Source organism: Moschus berezovskii, chromosome 6 (genome assembly GCF_049115385.1).
Source record: "Moschus berezovskii isolate FMDL1 chromosome 6, NW_MosBer_1.0, whole genome shotgun sequence".
Taxonomy (NCBI): Eukaryota; Metazoa; Chordata; class Mammalia; order Artiodactyla; family Moschidae; genus Moschus; species Moschus berezovskii.
Genome location: NC_142465.1, coordinates 9446953 through 9466624, shown reverse-complemented (window position 1 = coordinate 9466624; position 19672 = coordinate 9446953). Strand labels below are relative to the sequence as shown.

Sequence of the window (19672 nt, the reverse complement as noted above, 5' to 3'; positions counted from 1 at the left end):
GGTGCCATCTGCTTGCAAGTTTATTTTGAACTCTACTCCTGTCAGTGGTTGATAAGCTATTTGGACTTTCTCTTAAGCTCAACGGATTTTTTGTTGTTTGTTGTTTAGTTGCTAAGTCATGTTTGATTCTTTTGCGACCCATGGACTGTTGCCTGCCAGGCTCCTCTGTCCGTGGGATTTTCCAGGCAAACTAAGTCAAATCGATAAAAGAGGGAGGTGCTCTAAAGGCAATGGAATCAAGCTATAGATCTCTTTGTATTGTTTCTGTATTATATATAGAGAGAGTGGCCATCTGTCCTGGACTGTTTAGGACTGAGGGGTGTCTCAGAATGAAGGGTACGATTATGAATTTCTACTTCTCCCTTTATATTTCTTAAAGATCGCAAGTTTTATGCTAATTATGGATGACATGGCAAATACTTAGAAATATATTAAAATAAAATCACATTTTTTGCATTTTGCTCTTTTCCTGAAATTTTTAAATTAAAATCAGTAAAGATATAGATAATGGCTATGTTTCATTCTTTAAAGTACTGTTAGTATATACTATGTATACAATATACTAATGAATTCTAAGTTAAAAAATTCGAAGCATTTTACTTTTTTATTATTTGTCAGCTCATGATTTCTGCTGAAGTAGAGAGTTTATTTATATGATAAAAACAAAAATTGAGATGGTGACTGTGTGGACATTGTTCAGAGGATGATGGTAAACATGCTGAGTTGCTCAGAGAGAGAACATTGTTCTATCATACCTTAGTGGTCTTTTTCTGAACGAGCTGAGAAGCAGTTCCTGGATTTTTTGAAATTTCAATAGTATTTTGGTTCTGTTAACAAAAGCCAAGAAGAGTGGCTGTTTTTTTATTTTTTGAACTACCTTAAAAGGTACTTGTACAGAGCATTTCAACATCAGTATTTTCATATTGTCTTTATTTGTTTGTTACACAACATGGAACTGCACAGATTCAGCCCGAGTCCTAACAGCAGCAAGAATAAGTGTAGTGTGTAGGTCAGCCGTGTGTAGAAGTTCAGTTATGTCAATTACTTGGTAAAATTCATGTGTAATCTTTAATAACATCTCATTTCCCAATTAGCGTCACTTGCAAATAATCCTGAGAGGTGATTTCACTTGCGTCTCAATTTAGTGCCTTTTTATCTACATCACACCCTTCTGGGAAAGGTTTCTGAAGTGACCCTTATTTTTCCTGTGTCTTCTGCTGCTGTTTGTAATGTCTCAGAGTAACTCTTGGTCCTGTTGTTCTAATACATGTTTTCTGGTGCCTGTTTCCAGTGCGTTTTTTAATCTCCTGTGATGAAGCCGTTCAGATCATATACCCTGACTCTCACACATACCATAATTTATCCTATTTCCTTACCACCCTAAACCATTCCCTGTCTGCAGGGAAACCATTCATGCAGGTCTGCAGGTCCAGCTGCCTACTTGATATTTTGACTTGGATGTCTGACAGACATTTTAAACTTAACCTGTTCCAAATTGAGAGATAGCTGGTCCTCCATATAAAACTGAGGGTTCTGCATCCATGGATCCAGCCATCTGCAGATGGAAAATATTTGGGGGAAAAAATTCCAGCAAGTCCCAAAAAGTAAAACTTGAACTTGCCACATGCTGGCAGCTATTTATATAGCATTTTCATATTGCACCATTTTAAATACAGGACTTGAGCATCCACTGAGTTTGGTATTGCTCTGGGGTGGGGGTGGGGGGTGTTTCAGAACCAGTTCTCTCTGGATACCAAGGGATGATTGCAGTTACATTTCTCCCTGTAAAGGAGCTTGTCTTACTGTCTTTTCCATCTCAGATGACGGCAGTTCCATCCTTCCAGGTGCTCAAAGTCCAACACTTGACTCATTTTGATTCCTTTTTTCTTTTACCTCATACTTGGCCTATTTGGAAATTCTGTTGACCTCACCTTCAAAATATATTCAGAATTTAACTACTTCTCGTCCCTCTCACTGCTCCCGTCTTGGTCCAAGTTTCCATCATCTCTCCCCTATGATATTGCTGTAACTTCTGAACTGATAACACCCTCATCCCTCTGATCTGTTCTCAACACAGTAGCTGAAGCAGTTCTGTTAAACGTTCTTATATGTGTTACTCCCTTTCTCAGAACCGTCCAGTGACTTCCCAGCTCATCCAGCATAAAACGGAAGTCTTGACTCGGTCCCATGAAGTCCCGCAGCTCTTCGCTTCTTTGACTTCACCCACCGCTCTCCCACTCGCACTGTGCTCCAGTCCTCCGGCCTTTTCACTGTTCTCCACACACTCCAGACTTGCTCCCATCCAAGTGCTCTCCTCTAGTCTTGATCTTCCTGCTCCCTGGAATTCTCTTCCCCTTTATGTCCTTATGGGAAGTGTCCTCATTTTATTCAGTTAACTTTGTAGTGAAGCCTCCTTAAGCTACCCTATCTAAAACTTTAACTCATCTTCCCTAACATTTTATATGTCTTCATTTTCTGCTTATTTTTCCTCAGTGTTTATACTATATATAATATACAACAAACTTGCTTGTTTATTGTGTTACTGTTTATCTTTCCCACTAGACGTAACTACCACAAGGGCAGAAGTTTTGTTGTTCACTGCTCTCTTCCTCAGCGCCTGAAATGATCCCTGTCTGTATGGCAGGTACTGAGTGAATGTTTGGGGGGCTGCATCCGTGGACAGATGATGGATCAATGATAGGAGCAGACAGTGTTTACTTCGATGATCCTCCAGTGCCTCAGTTTGAAAAAATACTGGGTTAATCCAGTAGAATCAGGTTTATGTAACACAGATATCCCTGAGCAAATACTGTAGAAAGCATAGTTTGAAATAAGTTGTTCAGAAGTTGCTTGTATGCTAAGGGTTTTTTTCTGCGAGTAAAAATGCAAGGTGTACAGCTGCGCAGATGACATAGTGCTTTTAATCAACATAATTTAAGAATTATATACAGCTCTACAATGAAATTGAACTTAATCTTTTATCCTAAGTAGAAGACCAGCTTGAGAACATCAAATGTGACTGGCCCTGTGAAATTAAATACTCTTGGCTAAGTATATATGGTTACAACCATTGCTTTCCTTTCAGAAGTTACTGGTCAATCTAGGGAAGCTGATAGTTATTTGTATCAATACAGGAACATTTTTCCAAAGACGTCTATGAAGCATTTGTAAAATATGCCATAGTTGTCTCTGTCAGTTTCCTAACCTCCTTCAATTTTCCAGTATTGTCTTAGTTATTTATTGATGTATAAGAAATCATCCCCAAATTAAGTGGTAGAAAACAAACATTTAATACCTTACAGTTGCTGTGAGAAAGGAATCTGAGAGCATCTAGCTGTCTTTAGTTCAGAACCTTTCCTATGATCACGGGACTGGGGAAGGAGCTGCTGCTGAGGGGTCGGGGAGATGGAAGAGCCCCTTCGAAGCTCACGTAAGGCTTGTCGAGGGACCTCAGTTCCTTTCCTTTTTGGGCCTCTCTGCACGATTGCCTCATGACTCAGTGGCTGGTTTTCCCCAGGTTGGCCTGTCTGGGGGAGAGAGCGAGAGCAGAGAACGAGACCCCAAACAGAGCGGAAATCTTAGTCTCGTTACGGTCTAGTTTTGGAAATGACGCTTTCCCTTCTGCCCCGTTTTCTTTATTAGAAGCAACTCGGCACAGCCAGTGTAAGCCCAAAGAGAAGGAATTATACACCAAAAGGCGGGGACCACTGGGCTCATTTTAGAAGTTGCCTGCCGCAAACGTTTTAATCTCTTTCCACAGCCTTGCCAGCTATAATAACATGGCCATTTCAGTCATAAGGATTTGAGCACAATTACCTCATTGTCCCTAAAGCTGTATTTTATTTTATTTTTTTAGTTTTATCAGTGAAACTGAAATGCATTTATAGAAGAATAAGCTTAAATGGGCAGCTATCGAAAAATAAGCAAATGCCTTTAGAGGCATTGGAACATAATTTTACGCGTCGTGAAATAACCTTCACTTAGGGAAGTAACAGGGCCAAGCTTATTTTCCCTCTGGGAGACAGCCGAAACCCAAACCAGACAACTGCAGCTTTTTTGGAGGGTGACCGCAAAACCAGTTAAGACTCCCCATTTCCTTTAAATAAGACCAAACAATAATGTCATCAGTGGGAATTATTTGTTTTTGTTGTTGCTTTAGTTCTGATACAGACCCATGCTTGGTATTTGAAATGAAGGGAAGAGAACTAAGGACTTTTTTCCTGCCAAGGGAGACCAGAACACTTGTCTGTAGGTGATGTTTAGTGTCATATTGTTTATTAAAATAGTTACTAGATAAACAGTCAGCAGTCTTTTTCCTGTTTCTTTTGGTTGATTGCAAGTTAATCACAAATTTGATCTTCTCTCTTCCTGGAGACCAGTAGCTCTGGATGACTATCAAGCTCTAGTGCTTGATACTAGTGGGTCCTAGGAAAGTTTTGTCTAACTTAACTTCATTGTTCTTCTCTTTGGTTTTCTGCCACTTCGTTGATGTGCCTGTAAGAGCTCTTTGCACAGTGCTTGACATAAGTACTCAGTACACTCCCTCTTTCTTTTCGGAGAAGAAACAGATTGAATTCTACATAGTGTTAAGTGTTTTCATGGCATGCAGTACTAATATTTAACAGTGCATGAGTGTTATATATTTTCATACCACTTGAATTTAAAAGATGAATAACTTTTGGCTGTCCTTTGCATTTCTCAATAATTTTTTTAATCACTCCTAACCCATACCTTGAATAGTAATTGGAAGTAATTTTTCACTTGAGTAATTTTCAAAACAAAATACTTGGGTGATTTCATTTTTTTCTTTCCACCTTTATTTTCCACAATTAGAACAAACGTTCGATAATGCCTAAGACAAGGTTTTTTTAACGTGTGGAAGGGAAAACCCCTCGCAAATGATGATTGTTAGCGTGTGCTTTCCACTGATGGACTAACGCTGCTTTCCCTGTCCTTTTGTCTCACTGCCGCTTCAATCCTGGCACATTTTGCTTCCTCCTGGTTTGGATTCTGTTTGTTTGCTGCTCAATTACCCTGCATTAACAGCTTCTTGGTGATAGCAAAGATGTCCTTGGGCCATCAAGTAAGTAGTTAAAGTTTGAATGGCATGGTTGCAGACGTGATAATATTTTGATGTGTACTTATAAAAGGTACATGGTATTTCCATTTTGATTATTAAGTCTTCTACTTTCTTTCCAGGCATTGAAATATACAGAATATAAATGATCATTCAGTATCCATCTGTTGTCAGTGTCCATCTGAGATTAATAGTGTTTGTGTACTTACATCTTAATTATCTAAAGATGGATCATTTACTTAGTTATCTAATTCACCATTTATAAATTCATAATTCCTAAATCATCAATTAATACTTTTTTATAGTATCCTTTCTACAATTGTCACAAAGCACAGATCAGATTACTTTGAGGCTGGACAAGGTATAACAAATTCACTGCCATATGAAGTGAGAAATACTGTTTTATTTTTGTCAGAACTTTTATATCGTAGATAATCTACTTATGAAAAAAATTATTTTTATTTTGTCAATTTCATAAGTGAAGCCTGTTTTATCTAGGGATTTAGAAGCTCCATCCTTTAAATTTATGCTTAAAAAAAAAACCCTGTTTTTGACTAGATATGGTGCTAGCTTTGGGGAATACACAATGAGTAAAACATGTTCCTTGGCCTTAAGGATCATTATATACTAGTAGGAGAGTTAGACCCGTGAATACATAATTTCAAAGCTTTGTGACATGTTAAACGTACTGATGTGAATGGAACTTCAGAGATCATATAAATAAAGCATTAATTTTTGTAGATGAAGAGTCTGAAGCTAAGATCATAAGTATACCCAAGGAGTTAGAATTGGTTACTAGTTTAGTAGTCATCTTCTGGTTTTCAAAAATCAGAATAAAGCTATCATTTCACTGAATTAAATCTAACCAAATAATTAAAATATTCCTGCATTTTAAATCAAACGTTTTAACTTTATTCAAGACACATGTGGAAATTATATTGATTCAGGAAGTTTTCGTGTTTCTTCCTAAATAACTGTGTGACTGTTGCAAGTCAGCTGACTGCTTTGGGGCTCGCTGTCCTCACTGGTTGAAGGAGGGACCAGGCGAGATGATGGCAAAGGGCTTCGGTCTAGATCAGCTACTGTCTGTCCCCAGTAATGGATATGGTGTGCTTATAATTTTGTTTTCTAAAGAGAGAGGTAATTTAAAGTAATATGCTAAAATTCCATTTTTATTCTCATCGTAACAGTTCGTAGTATTGAGTAGTTCATAGCATTATTAGAATAGTAGAATTTTAAAGCAGACCGTTTGCTGTTCACCTAAAATTATCACAACGTTAATCGGCTATCCCCCAATACAAAACAAAAAATTTTTAAAAATGTTTTTGAAGTGGAAAAAGTATACGCATCCCAAAACATTTTTGTTTTCTTGTTCCGCCTTACTTATGATACCTGGTAGATATTTTTAATGCATTTTTCCGTTACTTTAATTACCTCATGTATTTAGATGTTGACTCACGGGAACTGGTTGTCACTGCTGAACTTCAGAAATAGAATTGCATTTTTAATATCAGTTGAAGTGGTTCTTCTTAGAACCTGGGTTTCATAAACGGGGGTCTTTAATTTCTACTTGAAATAAAAGACATTTATTATAGTTACATATTTTAAGCACATATGAATTAAAATAGATAACATATATTAGAGGTGAGTTTATATTGTAATTTATATATTAGAGTTTGTATTGTACTCTGAAAACTATTAGAAGACTGAGGCTGTGTTATTTACTATAGAGCATATATCATTTTGCGTGAAATGTAATTCTATTTAGTACTTCGTTAGGATCTATACTATTGAGTGAAAAAACTATAAAGATACATAGCAACATATTTAAATTACTAATGTATTTGAGAAAAGGTATACCATCTTCTCTGTAAGGGGATATCTAGAATTTCTTTTAAGGGATTATTTATGACTTTAAAAAACTTAACTTCTTTTTAGTAGTTTTTACTTAGATTAAGGGCAAGAACCAGACTTTGAAGCTTGTAAAATTCTCCTGACCTTGTATTGATGAGTTAAATTCGGAAAGTAAAGAATGGTAGTTACAGGATCATATCCTCCTTAAAAGTTACAGCTGGTTTGTTAATTATATTACTATGAATGATTCCAGTGTGATTAATTTCTATCTTAATATGATACTCAGCGAAGTAGGCTGCTTTGCTTTGTTTTGCTTTCATTATGAAGTGGAACCAGAAGAAGCACCGTGATGCTGTCTTTAGACAGGGAGGCAGAGACTGTTTTGGAATCCTGTAGTGATTCATTGGTCAAATATTGATCCAGGCACATAGCAAGTATTTATTGTCAGTTTTATGCCAAAGAATACAAATGAAAAAAAAGTCACTGCCTCTCCTGAGTTTATAAGCAAATATTCTACTAGTGTGCAAATGATGCAGGGCATCAAAATGATTTTTATATTATGCAAATTTTATGTATAGTTAATGTTTGTGAATGATGTAAGAAAAAACAGAAAAATAGGCTTTCTGGGGTTTGTAAGGAAATATACTCCGTATGTTGCTATTTCTACAACTCCTCTCATTTCAAGGTTATCAAAATTATAAACAGTAATACCTCCGTCAGTAAAGAGTTAGCAAGAGGTGAATAGAACTAAATTTGCACTTGTATTTCTTTTTTTATATAGCCAACTTATTTAAGACTTATATCTGTGTGTCTTTCTGATGGAATACTAAAGCATGCTTTAATTCTGTTAGCTGTTCTAATAATGTAGTTAATATATATCTATCTATTTGTCTGCACTGAGTCTTCGCTGAGGCATGCAAGCTCTTAGTTGCTTGCATGTGGGGTCTAGTTTTCTGACCGAGGATTGAACCCGGGCCCCCTGCTTTGGGAGTGTGGAGTCTTAGCCCCCGGACCACCGGGGAAGTCCCTTTATAATGTATTTAAAGTAGCCATTATGATTCGTGGGGTCGCAAAGAGTCGGACACGACTGAGCAACTCAGCGACTGGACTGAACTGAACTAACTGTGCTAATACTGCAAACGCTTCTATGAAGCATGTGTCCGTTATGAAGTGTCCTCATACGGTGAGTGCATGTTGACCCCACTGCTGACTTAAGAGCTCGGCGCTCTCAGCTGTCTCGGGGCTGCTGCTCGCGTCTGTGCCTGTCCCCCAGGGTGATGGTTCATTTCCTGTTGCTGTTTATTCATTGCCTTTTCAAAAATATATATTTTTTGGTTATTTTTAGGTTACCTATGTATCCCTAAGTTTTACTGTTTTTAATTTTGCGAGAATGGTGTCATGCTATATGTCATCTTCTAGGACTTGTTTTTTGTAGTTAATGTTGTGTTTCCAGGTTTGAGCCATGTTCCTGGGTACAGATAAAGACCATCTGCTTTTACTGCTACATCAGTTCAGTTCAGTTCAGTTCAGTCGCTCAGTCGTGTCTGACTCTCCGCGACCCCATGAATCACAGCACGCCAGGCCTTTCTGTCCATCACCAACTCCCAGAGTTCACTCAAACTCATGTGCACAGAGTCGGTGATGCCATCTAGCCATCTCATTCTCCGTTGTCCCCTTCTCCTCCCGCCCCCAACCTTTCCCAGCATCAGAGTCTTTTCCAGTGAGTCAACTCGTCGCATGAGGTGGCCAAAGTATTGCAGTTTCAGCTTTAGCATCAGTCCTTCCAATGAACACCCAGGATTGATCTCCTTTAGAATGGACTGGTTGGATCTCCTTGCGGTCCAAGGGACTCTCAAGAGTCTTCTCCAGCACCACAGTTCAAAAGCATCAATTCTTCGGCGATCAGCTTTCTTCACAGTCCAACTCTCAAATCCATACATGACCACTGGAAAAACCATAGCCTTGACTAGACGGACCTTGGTTGGCAAAGTAATGTCTCTGCTTTTTAATATACTATCAAGGTTGGTGATAACTTTCCTTCCAAGGAGTAAGCGTCTTTTAATTTCCTGGCTGCAGTCAGCATCTGCAGTGATTTTGGAGCCCAAAAAAATAAAGTCTGACACTGTTTCCACAGTTTTTCCATCTACTGCTACATACTATTCCATTATATCCATATACCACAATATATGAATCCATATTGTTTTCAGCTTATGAATATTTATTTTGATTTTTGCTATTATGAACAGTGTTCTTACGAACATTTTAATTCTTGTCTTTTGGTATACACATATAAGAGTATTCCAGGTATAAAGCTAAGAGTGGAATTTTTGGACCCATAGAATATGCTAAAATTCAAGGTTATAAGACCTAAGTGGTTTTCCAGAGTGCTTGTATCAGTTCATACTCTGTCAGCAATGCTTATGTTGACTCGCTGACCGTATCCTTACCATCACTGAATAGTATCAGACTTAAAATTTTTTTTCAGTTTTACTGAGTGTAAAATATTTATTTCATTGTGATCTTGATTTGATTTTTTTCCTTATTGCTAAGGAGGATCAAATTTTTTTTGTACATTTATGGGCCATTTGCTTCTCTTCTTCCATGAACTAATTGTTCATGTTTTCCTACCATTTTTCTTTAATTAAAAAAAGTAGTTGATATTTAATTGGCGTACATTATATTAGTTTCCAGTGTGCAACATAATGATTCCTTATCTGTATATGCTATGAAGTAATAATCACAGTAAATTTACTTAGCATCCATCACCATAGATCGTTAAACAGAGTTTTTTTTCTTATAATGATAGCTTCTGAAACTGCAATACTTTGGCCACCTGATGGGAAGAGCTGACTCATTTGAAAAGACCCCGATGCTGGGAAAGATTGAGGGCAGGAGAAGAAGGGGACGACAGAGGATGAGATGGTTGGATGGCATCACCGACGCAATGGACATGGGTTTGGGTGGACTCTGGGAGTTGGTGATGGACAGGGAGGCCTGACGTGCTGTGGTTCGTGGGGTCGCAGAGAGTCGAACATGACTGAGAGACTAAACTGAACTGAAAACGTACTCGTAATAACCTGTAATGGAGAAGAATCTGAAAAAGAATATAAATAGATATATAACTGAGTCACTTTGCTGTACACCTGAAATACTATAAATCAACTATGCTTCAGTTACCAGCTGAGCCACAAGGGAAGCTTCCCTGGTAGCTCAGCTGGTAAAGAATCCACCTATAATGCAGGAGACCCTGATTCAGTTCCTGGGTTGGGAAGATCCACTGTAGAAGGGATAGACTACCCACTCCAGGGGTAGGCTACCCATACCAGTATTCTTGGGCTTCCCTGGTGGCTCAGCTGGTAAAGAATCAGCCTGCAATATGGGAGACCTGGGTTTGATTTGTGGATTGGGAAGATCCACCGGAGGAAGGAAAGGTTACCCACTCCAGTATTCTGGCCTGGAGGATTCCCAGGATTGTCCAGTATTCTGGCCTGGAGGATTCCCAGGATTGTATAGTCCATGGGGTTGCAAATAGTCGAACACAGCTGAGTGCTTTCACTCTCACACTTCAATAAAAGCAAAGGTTTACTGTCTTAGCATATTTCAGATATACAGTACAGCATTAACTCTAGTTGCCATGCAGTACGTTACATCCACATGACTTCTTTGTTTCATAACTGGAATTTTTTACTTTTTGACCCATTTTGCACAACCACAACCCCATCCCCCTCTCTGGCAAACCACCAATTTGTTCTCTGTATCTGTGAGCTCAGTTTCATGACTGAGTTGTATTCCGTTGAATATATATACACCACATTTCCTTTCCCCATTCTTCCTTGATGGATATTCAGGTTGTTTCCATATCTTGACAGTTGTAAATAATGCCACAATGAACATGGACTGCATGTATCTTTTTCAAACTAGGGTTCTCATTTCATTTGGATAAATACCCAGAAGGAGAACTGGTGGATCATGTGGTAGATCTCGGTTTCCATTTTGAGGAACCTCCATACTATTTTCCATAATGACTGTACCAGTTTACATTCCCACCAACAGTGCTCAAGGGTTGCCTTATCACTGCATCCTCATCAATACTTATTATTTCTTATCTTTTTAATAATAGCAGTTTTACCAGGTGGGAAATGATACTTCATTGTGCTTTTGACTTGCATTTCCTTGATGAATAGTAATGTTGATCATCTATTCATGTATACTTTGACTATTGAACTGTGAGTTCTTTATATGTTTTGGATATTAACCACTTATCAGATATACTGTTTGCAAGCATTTTATGCCATTTATTGTATTGATGGTTTCCTTTGCTGTGCAGAAATGTTTTAGTCTGATTTGGTTTCAGTTCTTTATTTTTGCCTTTATTGTCTTTTGGTGTCAAATCTAAAAGAATCATTGCCAAGACTGATGTCAAGGAGCTCACTTCTAGTTTTCTTCTAGGAATTTTATATTTTCAGGTCTTACAGTTGAGGCTTTAAGCCATTTTGAGTTAATTTTTTTGTAACAGTAAGAGGTCCAGTTTGTTTCTCTTGTGTGTGGCTGTCCAGTTTTCCCAACAGTGTTTATGAAAGAGACTGACCTTTTCCCTGTTGTATGTTTTTGGCTCCTTTGTCATAAGTTAATTGACCATATACATGTAGGTTTATTTCTGGGCTCTCAATTCTGTGCCATTGATCTGTGTGCCTTTTTATGCAAGTGCCAGGGAGTTCTGATTACCATAGCTTTGTAATATAATTTGAGATCAGGAAGTGTGATGCCTCTAGTTTTGTTCTTTGGCTATTTGGGGTCTTTTGTGATTCCTCACAAATGTTAGAATTGTTTTTTCTGTTTTTGTAAAAAAAAAAAAAAAAATTGCCTTTGGACTCTTGAGAGGGCTTCATTGTCTGTGATTGCTTTGGGTGGTGTAGACGTTTTACTGTTACTCCTCCAGTCCATAGTATAGTATGCCTCTCCCTTTGTCTGTCTTCTTCAGCTTCTCTCCTCAGGGTCTTACAGTTTCCAGTGTACAGATCTCTCAGCTCCTTGGTTAAACTTGTTCTTAGGCATTCTTTTTGATGCATTCCTCTCCCCCTATTTTTCTTTTGCCTTTTTGATCTTTTTCTAATTGATTTACAGGAATTTTTTTTAAACATATTTTGGATTCCAACTCTTTGTTGATGATATGTGTTACAAATCTCTTTGTTCCCCCCCCGAATTTCTTTTTATCTTTTGATTAGGTTAATTCTTAGTCCCCACCCCCACCCCACGCTTTCTTTATTGGTGAGTGTTTTGTGTGTCTTTTTAAGGGAATCATTGCCTACCCCAGATTTATTTTCTCTTAAAAGTTTTCAAGTTTTACTTTTCTGCATTCATGGTTTCAAAGATTGCTCAGGCTTCTGTACAGACAATGAACTCTATGCAGGCAAGGAGCAAGATGGTATTGGTCTGGAAACTAGGTAGAAATATGCTGCTGTGATCAGTGGAAAGGCAATATGTCTTGGAACAGGGTAGTAGTTGTGGAAGTGCAGAGAAGTAGGAGGATTCCAGATAAATTTTGAAGGTAAAGATATCACAGATTGATTATGAAATGTGAGAGAAAGAGAAAAATCAAAGAATACACCTAAAGTTTTTGGCCTGAGAAAGTGGAAGAAGAGAATAGTGATTCCATTAACAGATGGGAGAGAGGCAAATCTGGAGGATAAACAAAATAAAGACTGTTCTGGATAAATTTGAGATGTCTGTTAAGTAAAACAGGCAGGCAACTGATGTGTGAGTTTTTGAGTTTAGGAGGAGATAAAAATTTAGTAGTCACTAGTGTAGGATGCTTTTTTATTGATTTGATGGGAAAATAAATTCTTTGTAACTTATTTGGATGATAGTGAGAGTATTTTTGAATTTTTGCTTTAAAATTTAAGGAGCTAAAATATAATTTTGAAAACTTTAGCTTAAGTTTGAAATTACATCTAGATTGAAGACAGAATCATTCTCTCTCAAGATAAAGCTAAGGTTTCTGTAGACTGAAAGCACAGTTACATAAAAATCAAGGAATGAAGGTCCTGGGGCACTGTGGACTTGCTCACAATTTGTCCTACTCCTTCAATCCGTACTTTTTCTTTTCTGTCCTCTCTGGAACTGGGCATTACTTTCCTCTATCAGTAGTTTGGTCAGATGGGTGGATAGAAGCCTTAAACACTATTTAGATTTATTGTGGGGGCAGCAAGCTCTTAAGAAACCAGACTTTGAACCAAATGGTCCTTTGTTAGAATCTTACTCATATTAGTTTTAGGCAAGGCAATCTCTGAACCTCCAAGTTTCCCCAAGTTTAAAATAAGAATCACACCTACTTTCCATGAAAATCGGAAATGAGAGTAGAAATTCTAGGGCATATGAAATACTATTTTGTGGCTCAGTTGGTAATGCAGGAGACTGCCTGCAGTACAGGAGACCTGGGTTCGGTCCCTGGGTCAGGAGATCCCCTGGCGTAGGGAATGGCACCCACTGCAGTATTCCTGCCTGGGAAATCCCGTGGACAGAGGAGCCTGGCGGGCTGCAGTCCACGCGGTCAGAGTCCACGCAGTCCAGGCTAGTCACAGAGAGTCGGATATAGCTTAGTGACTAATCCACTGCCACCACGCCATTTTATACTGCTGTTAACTGGAATGTTTCCTTATTAACCAATGAGGTCGACTGTCTTTTCATATGTTTATTGATCATTTGTATGTCTTCTGCATTGTCTTTTGCTTATTGCTCTATTGGCAAATATGTAGAGTTAATAACACATTGAAAGGTTGATAGTAAACCTTGGAATACCTTTCATTATCAGAATATGTATTTTCACTTTTATGAGGTCTGTAATTTGTGTAGTTTGACTCATGCCTGTAAATTCCTCTTGAATTGATAGCAAACTAAAAGTGAAACATTTATTAATTATTTATTAAAGTAATTTAATTTATTAAAGTATTATTAGAGTATCGAGTTGGTAAAATGACTGTAACCATTGAGGCCATGTCCGTCGTAGTTCTAGTCCATGTTATTAACTATGCCGTTATGTAAATCTGTGACTTAAGTACTAATTTTTTTTTCCCTTCTTTCCTTGAGCCGTGGTAGCAAACAGTGACGATACTCAACACCTAACACCAGGAAAGATGAGTCAGCGCCCAGGGAAGGAGGCTTCTCCAACGCCAACCAAAGATTTGTATCAGCCATCTTTTAGTCCCGCAAGTCCTCATACCCCGGGTACGGAGTTGTACTTTTGATGTTTCTTGTTGTTACTGATGGTGGGCTGTGTGTGTATGGTTTGTTTTGTTTTTTAGGGTGGTCTGTCCTTTGGTGGTGTATCATGACTTTTCTTTTTGACTATTTGGTTTTATAGAGGTTTATGTTTGTTTTGTTTTGGTCACCCATAAAACACTTGAAATGACCGCATTTTCCTTTGGACTACTTTTTAATTCACTTTATATTCTCTAAAATATTTGGTTAGTTATACCATTCTTTTAATTCAGTGATTTTCAAATGTTTTGGTCTCAGGACTCCTTTAATACTATCAAAAATTACTGAAGACCCCAAAGAACTTTTATGTGGATTAATTAACCTATTGGTACTTACTATATTATATATTAAAACTAAAACTTTTAAAAAATGTTTACTTTGTGTTTTGAGTTGATGTATGGTTGATATACATACCAACTATATACATATGGACTTCCCTGGTAGCTTAGTAAAGAGTCCGCCTGCAGTGTGGGAGAGCCGTGTTCAATCCCTGGCTCGGGAAGACCCCCTGGAGAAGGAAATGGCAGCGCACTCCAGTGTTCTTGCCTGGAGAATCGCACAGACAGAGGAGCCTGGTGGGCTACAGTCCATGGGGTCGCACAGAGTTGGGCATGACTGAGCAACTTCACTTTCACTTTTCACTTTCACATGTTGCAGAAGGAAATGGCAACCCACTCCAGTGTTCTTGCCTGGAGAATCCCAGGGAAAGGGGAGCCTGGTGGGCTTCCGTCTATGGGGTCACACAGAGTCGGACACGACTGAAGTGACTTAGCAACAGCAGCAGCTTATTTTATACATAACAATTTGTTTAGAATGCTTACCCTTAATTCATTTCAAATTACAATGATAAACCTATTATAGGCTAATATGAATAACATATTTTTATGAAAAATAACTGACTCCCCTCCCCACCAAAGAAGAGCTGGGTGAGAATGAGAAGAATGGTATTCTTTTCCTTCAGGGTCCCACAGCCTTGCCCCTGTTGTCATTTTGGGCGGAGAGTTCTTTGTGGAGGGGAGCTGTCCTGTTAGCAGCAGCCTTGACCGTAATGCACTAGATGTCAATACCAGTTTTCCTGGATGCGACGACTGTAATTAGCCCTGGATCTTAACAAATGTCCCTTGTGGGACAAAATTGTCTCTGGCTGAGAACTACTGTTTTACATTGTTTGCAGATCTCTTTAATTTATGTCTAGCTTTATCAAGGATATTTGTCAGTGAAACCGACCTTCTTTTGCTGCAAGTGCATGGCAGTGAAGAAGTCAGTGACTACTGCTGCGGTTGGGCGCCTCTGCTTTGATACGGGCCAAGGTGCCAGCGGTCTCATCTAGCATTGCTTTTGCACTACTAGTGAAAATGTCAGCACAATAAAACAGTATTAGGAAACTAGTTTTGACCTTGCAGACCTTTTGAAAGTGTCTTGGAAACTTCAGCGATTATGATCATTTCTAATTCAAAATTGATACATTTTTTATATTGGATTCTGTTTCCTGGCTGAAGTTTATATGATCATATGCTTTGAACTCTCCAATCAGTTATCAGTAGTACTGATAACTAGGGGAAAGACTTCTGCTTTTAAAGCTAAGGACTTAAATTTGATATTTAAAGCCAATACATACGTAGATTATCAGACTTTTTTAATTAATTATTTAAATTGGAGGATACTTTACAATATTGTGATAGTTTTGCCATACATCGACATGAATCAGCCACAGGTGAGTCTTAATTAGTCAGGTTTTGGTGTTGTTACTGTGTGAATTATCCCTTGGGGTAGGCTTTAGTTACTTCTTTTTAAATGAGTATTAACTGGTTGATCATAAGTTGCATGACCATTTTCTAATTTACTCCAACAGCAAATGTTTTTCTAGTCGAGTATTAGATGGAAACGTTTTTACATAACATTGTAAAGTAACATAAAATTCTGGAAGGATGCAACTTATGTGATTTTTTTTTTTTTTGGTTCTGTGCAACTGAACTGAACCAGAATTTTGACTGTAATAAACATGGTTCATCTGTTTCATATATCTGTGTACTAGAATATTTAGAGAAATCCTTTAACTTGAAGTTTAATGAAACAACAAAAGGGTTAGTTGCTAAGCTTCTTGTATTTATATGTATCATGAACATTTTCAGACAAGCAGGGAGTCTGTAAGGATAGTGCAATTAACACAAATAAACCCATCAGGTAAATGTAGGAAATTATTAACCTTTTGTTGTATTTTATTTCTTTGGGGGTGGGGCTGGAATATTTGGAGTAAATCATAGACCTCATGATGTTATACCCCCAAATACTTAATCCATCTCTAAAATTTAAGAACATTTTCTTACATAACCATAAAACCTTTATTAGGTTTAACAAAATTAATGATAATTATTTAATATAAGCTAATACCTAGCTTTGGAGAAGGAAACAGCAATCCACTCCAGTGTGCTTGCCTGGAAAATCCCATGGACAGAGGAGCCTGGTAGGCTACAGACCCTGGGGTTGCAAAGAGTCAGACATGAATGAGCAACTTCACTTTCTTTAATACCTTGTTTATACTTAAATTTCCCCAGTTGTCCCCAAGTCTTTTCCAATAAGCTTGTTGAATCCAAGATCCAAGAAAAGTTCATACATTGCATCTGATTATGTCATTATATCTCCTTTAATTCAAAGAGTCTCCTTGTTTACTCTTATTTTCTCTTGTGCCTTTGACTTCTTTAAGAACCTAAGTCAGCGTCCCTATGTCTGACCTTTTGAACTTGATTGCCTCTTTGCAGTGTTTTATTATTTTCCCTGTCTTTTATATTTTATATGAACTGAAAGTTAAATGCAAAGACTTGATTTGGTTCAGGTTGAGCATTTTTGGCAAGATGTATGTGTGATCAATCACTCGTGTGGGACACGTGACTATCCTGCCCTTCACGGTGTGAGGCTGGTCAGTAAACTTGGCTTGTAAACAGCCTGGTCCTCTTGTTGCATCTTTTCTCTCCTCATTACCTGAAAGTGAAATGTAGCAAATATTCTGTTCCTCATTAGCTTTTTACCTAAAGATGTAAGCACCCTTTGATGATCATTAGGGGTTGAAAAATGGTGATTTTTTTTTCTAATCCTGTCATTCGTTTTACATTTGTTACTGAAGTTTTCCTGTAAGAAAGATATCTCACTTATCTTAAGGCTGCCTAGTAAACATTGGAATATAGTTCCTGTAGGAAAGTCAGGATAAATGGTTCTTGCCTCCTAAGCACTGCTGCTGCTGCTGCTAAGTCACTTCAGTCGTGTCCGACTCTGTGTGACCCCATAGACGGAAGCCCACCAGGCTCCCCCGTCCCTGGGATTCTCCAGGCAAGAACACTGGAGTGGGTTGCCATTTCCTTCTCCAATGTGTGAAAGTGAAAAGTGAAAGTGAAGTTGCTCAGTCGTGTCCGACCCTTAGCGACCCCATGGACTACAGCCTACCAGGCTCCTCCATCCATGGGATTTTCTAGGCAATAGTACTGGAGTGGCTTGCCATTGCCACTAGTTTTTAGATTAAAGAGATGACATGAAGTCTACTTCTGGGGATGACAAATTTTTTTGGCTTAAAAATTTTTTAAATATCATAAAAAACTCGCACATTTTAATAAAGTAGTTGTGCTTCAATCATTGGTAAAGTGAAGATAATAATAATATCTGTGTATCACATAAGATTTTTATAAGGCTTAAAATGAGTTAATACACACAAAAAGCTTACAACAGAGCCTGGTAAATGAATACCACTACCCACTCAGGATAGCTGCGGAGAAGGCAATGGCAAGCCACTCCAGTACTCTTGCCTAGAAAATCCCATGGACGGAGGAGCCTGGTAGGCCTGCAGTCCATGGGGTCACTACGAGTCAGACATGACTGAGCGACTTCACTTTCACTTTTCACTTTCACACATTGGAGAAGGAAATGGCAACCCACTCCAGTGTTCTTGCCTGGAGAATCCCAGGAATGGGGGAGCCTGGTGGGCTGCCGTCTGTGGGGTCACACAGAGTCGGACACGACTGAAGTGACTTAGCAGCAGCAGCAGCAGGATAGCTGACTAATAACAATAATAATAATAACCTCAACAATTATTACTATTATTATTATTTTAAATAAATGAGTTTGACTTGAAGGGTGATATTTTGACTTTTCTACACTTCAGCATCTTATAGAGGCTTGTTTGGAAATTCTTTTAGTATGGATGGCCATGTACAACCTCTAGTTTTTGCATTTACATCAGCCGTAGTGTTAGATATATCTTGATTTACAGCTAAACGTTCTTGGGTAAATTAATATTTATAGCGTGAATTACATATTGAATGTACTTCTTTGTTAAAGTCAGCTTATTGGGTTTTTGTAATGCACAATATCTGCATCTGGTTTACCATGATTCCATATGATAATTTTCAGAAATGAGAGATGTGTTTAAAATAAGATAAACCAATTAAATCTTGCTTGTTGTGAACATAAATGGTTGGAAATTAACATATCTAGAAAATCTCTTTGATAGGTCTTCGATCACTCAAGTATTATACTGTAGATCAGTATTTCAGTTTCTGAGTGGAAAGAATTAGAATTCCAAAAGCTTAGTAATAATGATTAAAATTCCCCATGTCTCGTATGTGCTTTTTACATGCATTAGCTCCTGGAATTCTTATAAGAACCTTATGGTATATAAATCATTCTCCCTGTTTCACAAATGAGGAAACCGGGTAGTTGGTAAGGGAAATTTCCTTGCCCTGGTTTACACACTTAGTACGTAGTTGAGCTAAAACTTGAACCTAGGTATAAGTACAGAGTTTTATATTTTTAAGGTTTCAGTCAATTTAGTCATTTCGATTTTTTGAGGCTAAAATTTTCCAAACCATAAACCTGGCTCCTGTGTCTTTTGATATAACCCCATTATGTATACGATGCTTTCAGTTCAGTTCAGTTCAGTCGCTCAGTCGTGTCCGACTCTTTGCGACCCCATGAATCGCAGCACGCCAGGCCTCCCTGTCCATCACCAACTCCCGGAGTTCACTCAAACTCATGTCCATCGAGTCGGTGATGCCATCCAACCATCTCAACCTCTGTTGTCCCCTTCTTCTCCCGCCCCCAATCCTTCCCAGCATCAGAGTCTTTTCCAGTGAGTCAACTCTTCCCATCAGGTGGCCAAAGTATTGGAGTTTCACCTTCAGCATCAGTCTGTCCAGTGAACACCCAGGACTGATCTCCTTTAGGATGGACTGGTTGGATCTCCTTGCAGTCCGTGGGACTCTCAAGAGTCTTCTCTAGCACCACAGTTCAAAAGCATCAATTCTTCGGCGCTCAGCTTTCTTTATAGTCCAACTCTCACATCCATACATGACTACTGGAAAAACCATAGCCTTCACTAGATGGACCTTTGTTGACAAAGTGATGTCTCTGCTTTTTAATATGCTATCTAGGTTGGTCATAACTTTCTTTCCAAGGAGTAAGCGTCTTTTAATTTCATGGCTGCAGTCACCATCTGTA

General features: G+C 38.3%; 1 protein-coding gene across 5 annotated transcripts in view; it reads left to right on the top strand.

Moving 5' to 3' along the window:
* OSBPL8 (oxysterol binding protein like 8) overlaps positions 1-19672 on the top strand; it is a 163285-nt gene that overhangs the window by 74715 nt on the left and 68898 nt on the right. For 2 of the 5 annotated variants that reach the window (XM_055396181.2, XM_055396182.2), the window contains exon 3: positions 14018-14155. In XM_055396181.2, the coding sequence (XP_055252156.1) occupies positions 14065-14155 (91 nt within the window). In that variant the 5' untranslated portion in view covers positions 14018-14064. Of the gene's footprint in view, positions 1-5046; positions 5084-14017; positions 14156-19672 lie in introns of all 5 variants that reach the window. The other 3 variants (XM_055396183.2, XM_055396184.2, XM_055396179.2) reach the window with 2 other exon arrangements.